At 46.6% G+C, this 12,099-nt stretch overlaps 1 protein-coding gene across 2 annotated transcripts in view; it reads left to right on the forward strand.

Annotated features, from left to right (window-relative positions):
- Positions 1 to 913: 913 nt before the first annotated feature.
- The window catches only part of PPP2R5D (protein phosphatase 2 regulatory subunit B'delta), a 63,807-nt gene continuing 52,621 nt past the window's right edge, over positions 914 to 12,099 (forward strand). For both annotated transcript variants that reach the window (XM_063123930.1, XM_063123929.1), the window contains exons 1-2: positions 914 to 1,022; positions 4,496 to 4,606. In XM_063123930.1, the coding sequence (XP_062980000.1) occupies positions 996 to 1,022; positions 4,496 to 4,606 (138 nt within the window). In that variant the 5' untranslated portion in view covers positions 914 to 995. The remainder of the gene's footprint in view (positions 1,023 to 4,495; positions 4,607 to 12,099) is intronic.

Here is a 12,099-nt window from a genome sequence, read left to right on the forward strand (position 1 = left end):
GCCTCTTTTCTAACAATACTGGACCAAATCCAGCCAAAGTGAAGCTCATTTCAGCCCCATCAATTTCAGAAAGCATGTTAAGCACGTGTTTATACTTCCATTCGAATGCACAAGATTTGAAACAGCTTCATTTTGGCTCAGTTGTTGTTGTTGTTATTATTATTCTCAGTCCTACATCAGAGCTGTTTTTCCTCATAGCATTTTTGTCCTGTTTTACCAGTTCGTGATAGTATTTTCGAAAGAAAGAGATGCCTTTTTATTTTTGGCCACTGCATAAATAAATGCGAGCCAAAGAGTAGCGGCGACCCAAACCGTTTGAAAGACTGTTACTTTTGGGGTGTGTGGTGTTTTAAATAATCCTCATCATTATTATTTTATTGCAAAGTATTATAACTGCAATGCAGTTGTCATTCTTTGGAGTAGCTTCCTGACAAATTTCTTTGCCTCTGTAATATGGATGTTTCTCCTTGACAATGACACACACACACACACACACACACACAGAGACCTGCGTGTTGCATTGTCCGCCTGGGAGTGGGCTTCCCCCCCCATATTTCTCCCCCACATACACACACCCTCCAGCTTCCTTGAAGCAGCCGTCGTGACCTATATGCATATTCCGGCAGCCCCACACAACAGCCGGCAGCGGCAGAGAACCTCCTTCCGTCCCCCGTCTCTCTCCGCCCCCCTCTTCCCCATTGTGGCGCTTTGCAAACGGGCTCCAGTCTCTCCCACTCTCCTCCTCCCACCTCTCTGCTGTCCTTCAACAAACCGCCGCCAATGGTAAAAATCGGCGCGACTCAGCCGGGCCAATGAGAGGAAGGTAACGAGGCGGTTGCTAGGCAGGTTTGGGAGAGCAGGCCCAATTGGGGGGGGATCAGCCAACCCAGCGCAGAGGGAGGCGGCGGCGAGGACAACCGAGAAGAACCGAACGAGGAGGCCGGGCCGGCGGGAGAGGCCGAGCGGGTCAGTGAGCGAGCTCTTTAAGATCCGGGATGCCCTACAAGCTGAAGAAAGAGAAGGTGAGGGGAATGAGCGGGCGTGCAGCGAGGACTCTCCCGAAAAAAAGAAAAGAAAACACACACACACACACATACACGCCCCGGTGCAAAAATCCTGTCCGGGCCTGGTGGCAACCGAGCTTAGGGCCTCCGCCGGGAGAAGAACCACTCCGCGCCGCAGGCCGGGTGCAGGGGCTGCTGTAGCAATTGCAATAGACCTTTCGGTCGACGCAGGGTCTGGGTCTGTGCAACACACACACACACGAAGCGGGCCAAGCAATCAGTGCACACACACACCTGCATGGGGTTGAAATGGGTGTGCAACACACCCAGAGGACACACTGCACAGACAATGCACATCCCATTCCCTCTGACGCGGGCCATGGGATAGACGCACGGGCGGAAAATGTCCGCACTCTTACGGGATCGTTGCACCGGGGAGAGGCCGTGTGTGTGTATTCGCCACTGTCCTGGTTTCTCACGAATTAGGGGATCTGGCGTGGACTTCCACGGAGGAGGGGGAAATGCAGGCTCTTGGGCGGTCGCAGCCCAAGGCCGGGTCGTGCAGCGGAAGAGAAAGGGGACTGATGCATAGGCAATCCCGGGGGGCGGGGGAAGGAGGGCTGGGTTGCAAAGAGAGAGAGAGAGAGAGAGAGGATCCAGCAGTGTCTGTCCCTGTGGATCGAACACAGAGGTTAGTGGCGGAAGGTGTGGGGGAGACAGATGCATCTCAACTAGGTAATATAGAAGGTAATACGCACACAGGTATAGAGGAGGATGCTCTTTGTGTGTTTTGGATTCGGGGTGGTGGTGGATGGAGGCGTGTACACTGTGCCCTGTGTGTGAGTACAAGGTCTGTGTATGCGTACAGAGACCACCACATAGGCCTTATACACAGCTGCTTGCAGCATGGGGATATATTGGACAAATTGCTCCTCTATTATCCAACATGGCGCTTGGGTGTAAAGTTGTGGGACAGACACTGGATTAATTGCTGCCATGCTCAGTGGTTCATGCCATACCTAAGGAGCAAATTTAGGCAGAACTGTCTGCCCATTGCAAACACACTGCTAAGCAAACAGTAACATCACCTGCCTGGGGACTAGGCAAATTCAAGGCCTATGCACACCTATGCACCATGCTCTGTGATGGTGCAGACACCTGAATGGGAAAACAAGCCTTGAATAAATATTACTGCTATTTTGTATGGGGTTTGTATGTGCATCATGTGCAATGTAGAGGACATTGCACAGATAGTGTAAACTCCTGTTAGGGAGGATACTGAGACACAGCAGGCTCTTTGTGGTAAGTGGACATGTATAGAGGATGCTGTTCAAAAATATTTGCAGCACATTGCACAGCAAGTGAACATATGTGTACAGTCTAGAATTCAGAGTGAAGGCACAGGGCCTGTTACTGTAGTCCAGATGTAATGTACATATCCATATGATTGAATGTCATGCAAACACAGGGCCTCTGTGCAGTACTTAGATACATACATAGAACGTGTGGGAGAAATGCCTGGATCAGTTGCAGAGAGGAGGAGTCCTCTATGGAGTACATTGTCATGCTGGGTTTAAGCTTCCGGTGCAGCATGTCTAATGGTACTAGAGCACATGTTTTGCATGAAGAAAGTCCCAGGTTCAATTCCCGGAAGTTCCAGATAGGGCTGGGAAAGAGGCCTGCCTAAAACCCCAAAGATCCACTGCTAGTCAGTATAGACAACAATGAATTAGGCAGCTTCTGGCATAAGGCAGCTTCCTGTGTTTCTTACTTTGTACCAGCGTTGCAGTGGAGTCTGGTGGCTCCGATGTCAGTGGGGTGGTGAATCTGCTCCAGGTTTCAGTCAGAACTCTAAGGAAGCAATCCAAGGAGCAGAACACCTTAGACAGCTCCTTTAGAGTTCTGACTGAAACCTGGAGCGGATTCACTGACATCAGAGCCACCAGCCTTCATTGCATTGTTGACCAATGTGAAGCACATGCCATGGAACACCTGCTTTGAGCAGTGGAAGGTGTGCCCTATATGCCTGGGACTATATGGCAGGGAGGGCGCACCTCTGGTTCACCAGTGCTTCCCATCCTGCCACAAAGGCCTCCTGTGAAGCACTGCCCCTTCCCTGATATGACATCAGACATACATATCATGGTAGAAAACAAGTGTCACATAGTGTGACTATAGACTCTATACTCTAAAGTGTCATTTGCCAAATGATGCCAGAACATGTATTATTATATTACCCAAGTATTCACAACATAATTTCCCTACAAAATACAGACAACACAGCTTGTCATGATTTATTAATAATACAGTGCATTTAGGCTACAATCTACACACTTACCTGGGAGGGAGCTCCATTGAACTCAGTGAGGCTTCCTTCTGAGTAGTCCTGCATAGGCTTCTGCTGCCAGTATATTTTGTGCACATCTCCCTGCTCCATGTTTGCTTCTTTTGCTGCTGCTGCTGCTGCTGCTGCTGCTGCTGCTTCTTCCTCTTCTTCCTCCTCCTCCTCCCTTTTTTCCTTTTCCCACATCTCTCTCTTTCTATCTCCTCAGTAAGTTTCTACAGGTGCAATCCTATGCATATTTAGACAGAAAAAAGTCTTACAATTCCCAGTATTCCTCTGCCAGCTATAGAATGCTGGGAGTTGTAGGACTTTTTTTGTGCCTCAACATCATAGGATCACCCCCTAAATAGCTTCTTGTCCAGTCACCTGTGGTGAGTAAGAAATGACATTTGGTGACCAGGTTAAAAAAAAACGTACAAAAGCTGTTTCTTCTTTAGCAATTAAAGAACTCACAACCAAGACAGATACATGCAGTGAACTGAGCTACTAACATTTGTGTGTGTGTGTTGGCTAGAAACTTCTTTGCTGTTCTTCCCCCTCCCTCCCTCCTGGGGTGCCCAGAAAGGCTCTTTGATTTCCCATTGCAACCATCGTGTTGTGGCGAAGTCTCTCCCCAATTCCAGCCTCCTATTGTCCTCCCGAGGCCAGCTGTTCTGGCCACATGCAGCGTGTTGCAGTCTGCTGTGTTTGTTACCCAGGCATTGCTGTCTGCCTGACATTGCAATGCTCTTTCTAAAATAACAGCTTAACAGCATTTACTTGTTTGGGCAGATAAGCCCTTTCCCTTCTAGGGAGCCAGAGCAGAGACTCCACAGCTCTTCAGCCGGGTGTCGTGGTCAAAGGGGGCGCTTTTGCCACTCAGCGGGTGGGTGGGGCTTATAGAGTCAGGTGATCTTTCCGAAAGGAAGGGAATTGGTCTTTGTAGGAGGACTGCTACATACAGACGTTTCTCTTGTGCTGGGAAGAGTGTCTCTCTTGGGCACCGGCTTGTGGAGCATGGTATAGACGTTTTGTTTATGGGACAGTGTCTCCTTTTCAGTCATTGGCGTATCGGTGACATGGGGGAAAGGATCCACGAAAGTTGAGCAGGATATGCTTTGGGCTGTTTCTGTGTGTTTCGTTTTTGTTTATTTCTCCTTTCCTCTAGGAGCCTCCAAAGTCAACTAAAAGCACTACAAAAGCCAGTAGCGGCGGTGGTGGCAGCAGCGGCGGCGGCGGCAGTAGTGGAAAGGATGGCGGCACAGAGAATTCAGAAGAGGTAGGTTGTGAAGCGTTAAGTCATCTTCTGCATGGGTTATATGATATCCTGGTTGGCTTAGAATTAAATTCAGTCTAATGGGTAGAAAACTGCGGCTCTCGGAAGCGATTTTAAGATTGCAGACAGAGACATGCTTATCTAGGAGTAAGTCCTATTGAAGTCATTGGGATTTACTTTAGAGTAGAGCTGTATATAAGATTGCACTGTAAAACTGTTTTGTTAGGTTGCCTTCTCTCTCAGTGCAGGATGCAGAGTCTTTTCTGTGTATTGTTTTTTTTTTTAAAAAAAAATCCTCTCTTTGTGTATGGGTGACATAGAAACCCAGCCAGCAGGCTCAAAGATTAAAAGGGCTGCGGCTTAAGGTATTTCAGGACTTCCACAGCTAACAAATGAGTCCGGCTAACAAATGCATAATGCATGGGAGTCCAATTGGAGGGTGGAGGTCTGAATCCGGACTTCTAGACCATGTTTTTAAAAGGTCCCCAGCCAAACTGTGATGTACATTGACATTTCCCAATCTGGTGCCCTCCAGATGTTTTGGACGACAACTCTGAGGATTCCTGACCAAATGGCCATGCTGGCTGATGCTGATGGGAGTTGAAATCCAAAACATTTGGAGACCACTAGGTTGGGGAAGACTGTTGGATGGGGAAATCCCCATGTTCTTGCGTCTTTCCAGTGCTTATGAGATCTCCAGGATGTTTCATCTTCTGCCATTTGTGTAGTAATTTGGTGCAGGTTTGACAAGTTGCTGTGGGAGAGGGGAGTCGGCAAAGGAAGAACTGAAGCAACTGGTAGAAATAAAACCAGAAGGAAGCTGAAAAGCCATGCACGTTGTTGTCATATGTGGTCGTTTAGCATGTAGCATAGTGGCTGAGAGACGGAGCTATGAAATTCAAACCTCGCCTGGGCCATGATCTCTTGAAGTGATTTCCAAGCAATCCAATCTGGCTGTCCCTCATCCGTAACATGGGGAAACCGATCATCATGACCTACCTTACAGGGACTAAATCTACACCTTGTGTCAAATCATTGCGATCCTATCATGGTAACGTTATATCGGTCTTGCGCATTATACCTCCTAGGACACACAATGACGTTTGTTCCGGTGTTTTGGATAATGTGGAATAAAAAGCATGAAATAACACTATGGAAGTGGTATGTGGTATGTGTAATGTGCCCCAACAGTTATCAGTGCACTTCAATACCACTATAAAGCAGTAGTGTAGATCTAGCCGGGGTTATTGTAAGGGTTACACTGAGATAATGTATGTGAAGTGGTAAGTGCTGCTAATTATTTATTTATATAGCTTGTATTCGGAGCAGTGATTATTTCCTGAGCTCCTTCTTATATGATTATAAATAATCACAGACTTCACATCATAACTAAATTTAACATTGTCAGTTTCGTTCTCTCTTATGGAGGGTTCTTCATGAGCTTCTAGTGGATTTAGTTCTCCCCCCCCCTGCTTTAGTGGCAGTTTCCATTAGTTTCTGACTCCGCAACCTTAGAAAAATATGGGCCCATTCAGAAGACACCTTAAACCATTGCTTTATCCATGGTGATTAAGCCAGAAAGCTAGGCTGTGTTCAGAAGACACCTTAAACCATGGCTTTAACCACGGTGAATAAGGCTTGTTGTGGTTAAAGCTGTGGTTTAAGGTGTCTTCTGAAAACAGCCCAGCTTTCTGGCTTAACCACCATGGTTAAAGCCATGGTTTAAGGTGTCTTCTGAATGGGGCCTATGAGGTCTTTAATTTGGAGTGACTTAAGTTCACCCATAAAGTTAAAAGGAATCATTTGGGCTGCAAGGAATTATTAGGCTACAATCCCATGCAGATTTACTTATGAGTAAAATCCACCAAAAACAATGAGACCGAATTCTAAGTAGGCATGAATAGGATTGCACTGCCAATTGTCACTTGCTGCAAGAATGCCAGGTGGTCTGTTGCCTGAGGTCCAAGAAATGTGATGCTGGTATCTAGGACCACTTTTTTTTTTTCTAAAGCGAGATGATGGGTTCCAAAGAATAGAAGCCTAGGATTTGAAAATATTTTTTTCATGCAGCTATGTGCATGGAAGAGGCCTGTGTGTAGAGTTTGGGTCTGCCAGGTCCAAGTCAGCAATTGGGTTTTTTTGGTTATCAAGATGAAAACAAGCCACTTGTGCAAAAAGATGACAGTTTATTGACGGGAAATGGATGCAGAATATATACATGCAAAGGAAGTTAGCACCTCCTTCCAACTAACCAAGCTTTCATAGCTGGGTGTCTGTTGTGGCCCCCACGATAGGCGGAAGCCGTCCCTTTGAGTCACAGCAGGTTCTCCAGGCCAGTTGCGGGTTCCTCCTGGAGCAAAGCCGATGCATGAAGCTTGTGCCTTGGATCTTATAGGCTTGCCTGCTATGTGGCTGCCTCTCTCTCAGGCTGCATCCCTCCCCTGTCTCAGAAGGTGCAGGGGGTTTCCCCTCTTGCAGGGTCCCAAAGCATCTAAGCTGGGAAACTAATCGGCCTGGTTAGGAGTGAAAACCTCCCAGCTCCTCCTGAGCTAAAACTCTATGGGAAAAGGATAAAATAACTAGGAGAAGCCCATCCAGGTTATGAGTGATGACTTTTAGCTTGTCAGCTGAAGCCTGCTAAAATCTACTCACTGTGTTGGGTTACACAGGTCTCTTAGCAGCATTTAGGAACTCTATGAAGTTCATATTTCTGCTCACTAACAAACTCAATACAGCCTACTTTGAAGTTGAAGTTGTTCTAAATGTTGACGTTATAACCATATAATAAGCTTATTACCATTTAATAAGCTTGCATGACACTAGAGAAATTGGCTGTAGTGATTTTTTTTTTAAAAAAAGGTCAGGAATTCCATCGGGTATATATTTGCTGATTCTGTCCCAAGTAGGAAGAGGAATACCATCCCCAAAGTTGTCCAAAAGAGACTTTGTCCCCTCCCTCACCGCCCCACTACTCAAGGAGGAGTTAGGTTAGTATTTCTGGAATTGCTGGGCAATCCCCATTTCCTTCTTAACAGTGTGGTGGTAGATTTCTCCTTCTCATTTTGAGTCCTAGTACTCCTAAACATCAGCTTTGTCAAACTCCGATCCCTTTGTTACTGCTGATTAATCCAGCCTTCTCCGAGTGCTGTCTAGAAGTGTTGGACTACAACTCCCATCACCCATGCTGACTGTGGTTGATGGGAGTTGGAGCCCAACATATTTGGAGGGCACCAGGTTGGGGAAGGAAACTCAAGAAGGTGTTGTGGAAAACAGTCCCTTTCTCTTTCTTTCTCTCCGGTTGCAGAAGCTTCTTTTACAGCTGAAGTTGGCAACTGGTGGCCCTCAGTCTAATAGCAGAAGACCTCTTTAAGCCCTCAGTTCAGACCTCAGGCAGGAGCAGCCTGTCTCCCCCCTGGCAGGGAGAAGAAAATGGAGAGAAAGAGAAAGAGAAAAGGGATAAGACAGATAAAGGGGTGCCCCGCCCACTTTTGGCTTCAGCTCCACCCTCTGCTGGGATTACCCCTGGGGGAATATATAGCCCACAAGAGATGGGGCGCTGTTCAGAAGACACCCTAAACCCTGCTGGTTAAGGCTTTTGGTTAAGCAGCAGGGTTTAAGGTGTCTTGTGCTATGAATTTTGCTAAACCCTGCTCCCTCACTAACCACAGTCAGACTGTCTGCAGCAGGGTTAGCGGCTCTAACCATAGCTTAAAGTGTTGTGTGCGACAGCACGGCTTGTGGTTAGGGCTAACCCCAGAGAACCACCACAGAGCCTGAAGTGCCGTCTGAACAGGCCCAGAGAGAGAAAGGTTGCCCATCTGTGAGACTCGAGTCCGTTTCACTAGATGCAGCTGAATTGTTATCCTGATATATCATGGACATTGAGGGGGCGGAATTGTTAAAAGCGAGGCCAGGGCACTGATAAACCAATTAGTCATTAAGACGCCACAAGACTCTGTTATTTTTGTTGCAACAGATTAACCCAGCTACCCCTACGGTATTGATTCTATATTGCCAACAATAATAGTTTAAATGCCTTTAAAATGCTTTTATTGATGTTAGTTTAAATTCTGCTGTGTTAGCACGGCTATTCCTACTTAATGAAACTAAAGAGCAAGTCTGTTTTTCACACAGCTGGCTCAAAACAACACTGATGCAATTTCTGAAAACACAGTTGTGTGTGTGACACCTAAAAATGTGCTAAGCAGTTATGAGGGTGCTGTAAGCAAACTGAATAACTGCACGGTAACTTTAGGCTTTGAGTTAATTTCGGTTGGAAAACTCTTGCTATGCCACCACTCTCAGCGTGGAACAATTTTGACATAGTTACTAAACTTTTAGCTTCTCAAACAAGGATGGAAAAAGATTTCTGATTGTCCAGGTGCCCAAAATATAGCATTCAGAGCTCCTGCTGAAGTTCTTGAAATAGGGAAATGTTTTTTTTAAAAAAATCAGTCATTCGGTACCTGGGATTTCTCCAGTACTACTTCCAAATGGGAGGAGGTGCTGAAGAAAACATGCAAATTGGTCAGCAAGTTACATCTATTAGCAAAACGTTCTTTGGGCTGAAAGTAATTCGAATAGCAAATAGGCTAAAGAAGCTGAAAAACTGTCATTGACCCCTCTTATATTAGAAGTAGGCTGCACTTGTTACCAAGCAAAGAATAATCTCAAGCTACTACAAACTAATATAGAGTTGAACTCTGCAGTTACTGAGCAATCAAATGCTAAAATAGAATTGTGCAGGCTATGTGCCTTTCCCCCATTGCACGGTGGGACATATCTCCTGTCTGCATTTGGACTTTGTTAACTTTCTTGATAGAATTCTGGACATCAACCAGAGCAGAAACAGCCCCCTGAAACAATTCACAGAAGCTGAGGCTGCTAAAAGCATTTTAAAAACCAACAAACCATGCCCCATTCAAAGTCTTAGGCCTTAGCTAGCCATGGCCTCAGTGTTGAAGGAACAGCCATACAGGAGTTCCATACAGACAAATCCCTATGTAATTTTGAAAGCCCTTTTGCCCTGATGTGCAGCCAAATCCATGCAGAGCAGCCCCAGCTCATGACTTGGTTCTTTGTCAGATGCGCTGTGATGCACAATCCGATTGCAGGATCCACTCAGCATACTGGTGTGGTTCCTTTGCCAGAACCTCTCTGAGGCCAGGAGCAGTGTTGATACTGAAGTATCCTGCACCGCACCATTCCTAATGTGAGTTATGGTGTTGCTTGCAATTCCTCTTCTGTGTCAGATATGCAGCAGCCAAAGATACAGTTACAGCAGTACCAATGGAAGCCTCACCCGTTATCTCCTGCAAGTACAGGCTCATTGCTTAGGCTGGCTGGGTATGTCATCAGTAGGCTAAACTGAGTTCAGGTTTTCAGAACTCTCCTCCAAATCATTGTGCCTCCTACACAAAGGCCATCGCATAAGGGAATAGTTAGGGGTCTTCATCTATGCAAGATAATATGTTTTCACACTGAGACAAATAATTGCAACAGAGGTCTTCAGCCTGTAGCTGCTTGTAGCTTATAGGCAGGGCTGTGTGTACTCTTTGCTTAAAAAGAGAGGTGGACAGAGAAGTTCAGTTCTGCAACCTGTATAAATCATGCAGAACTGAGCACAGTTGCGGAATTCCTTTTGCGGAATTCATTCCACCACTTTTCCATTTTTCATAATTTATCCTGGTTTTGCTAGTCAGGAAAGGGGGTGCTTCTTGTAAATGTAAGCATTGTCCAGTACCACATTTTGTTGGTTTTCTGTACTCTTGTGTCCAGAGGCAGCTCTATATTTGGGGCAAATAGGCTAGTGACCACTGGCCTGTCCCCCACCCACTGGAGGCAGAGAGATCCCCCTGCCGCAACCAGTACATTTGCTCCACTGTTTGCAAGTGCCACACATGGTTTTCTCCAGTAGCCCTCTGGTAATCTCAGTAAAATATTGAAGCATCCGCCCTGTCCTCTGCCCAGCCTCAATTGGCATCAGCTGCCACTGCCTGGGGCATTACAGAACACACACAGCTGTACTTGTAAGTTTGCTTTAGCTCAGGATGTGGTTTTTCTCATGAGCAGGTGACTGAAAGGTCTCTTCCTGAGACCTTGGAGAGCTCCTGCCAATCAGAGTAGATCGTAGGTCCCCAAAGCAGCACCCGCAGGCACCTCAAATGATGCCCGCAAAGCACTTCACTCCCTGCTCCATTCAGTTTTTAAAAAAATAAAAAATAAATGTTAGGACACCAGATTCTCTTTCCTGTTCCTGAACCTGCTGCTGATCCGCTGTTCAACAGGCCAGAAGAGAAAGGAAGGCAAAGGCGTAGAGGGGAGAGAAAGAGCAAAGCTAGAGGCTAATAATGGAGAGGAAGAAGAAAGTTAGGGAAGAGCTAACAGCTATTGGGCGGTATAGAAATGTAATTAATAAATAAATAATAAGAGAGAAATAGGGAAGAAAAGGAGTTGCAGGACAGAAATAGCGAGACTAGAGGCTGGTAGTGGAGAAAAAGTGAGAGAGCAAAAGGGAAAAGTCTGTGTAGGCAGAACAAGATTGGACGGGCCAGGAAGTAGCTCTTTCCACCACCCCAGCCTCTAGCCTCATACTCCCGCCCCCGTCCCTCTTGATTGGCCAGGCCTCCATGGCAGCCATTATGTGGCCAGCCTCCATGGCAGCCATTTTGTGGTGGTTTCCCACAGCAGTTTCTCAAATTCCAGATGTACCCATGGGTCCAAAAAAGTTGGGAACCCGTGCCGTAGATGGACAAATTGTTTAACCTGGAAGCTTCCTACTCTGACAAGCCACAGCTCTCCATGGTCTTTGGCAGAGATCCTTCCCAACCCTAGCAAAGCTGCCATAAAGATCAACTAGAAACAAGGCTGCTCCAAGTCGCAGTGAGAAAAAACATTGTGGTGGAAATGGTAGTCACCCTGGTGCTGGCCATATCTTTTAGACTACAACTCCCATAATTCCTGACCATTGGCCATGCTGGCTGGGGCTGATGAGAGTTGTAGCCCAAATCTTCTGGAGGGCACCAGGCTGCCTATCCCAGCCACAGAGAAACCCAGAAGAGGTGTGAAAGTTTTTATTCCGCTGACACTGATAAAGTTATCTGAATGCATTTTGTGCATCAGCTGCTCTTCATCAAGGGGACGAATATAATGTACCTCATGGTAAGCGCCCATGCCAAGCACGGCTCAAAAGTTTGCAAGTGCCAGCAAGTACTTGGCACTGCGGCCTGCCATCGAGTGCATGAAATTCGTCCCCTTGACGAAGAGCAGCTGATGCTCAAAATGTGTTGGGACCATTTTCTTCCATTGCTGTTGGAAGAAACACTTTCATGCCATCTTTTCCCCCTGATTCCAGAAAGAGCACAAGCAGGGCCAAGGAAGTTTGAGCAGCATAAGGCTGTTCCAAGACTAAGGAGACAGCTAAGGTGGCCCAGCAGCTTGTGCGTAAGCGAGAGAAGTCATGGTGGATGGCTCCAGGTGAACTGGGAGGCAGGCAT

This window comes from Elgaria multicarinata, chromosome 4 (assembly GCF_023053635.1).
Source record: "Elgaria multicarinata webbii isolate HBS135686 ecotype San Diego chromosome 4, rElgMul1.1.pri, whole genome shotgun sequence".
Classification (NCBI taxonomy): domain Eukaryota; kingdom Metazoa; phylum Chordata; class Lepidosauria; order Squamata; family Anguidae; genus Elgaria; species Elgaria multicarinata.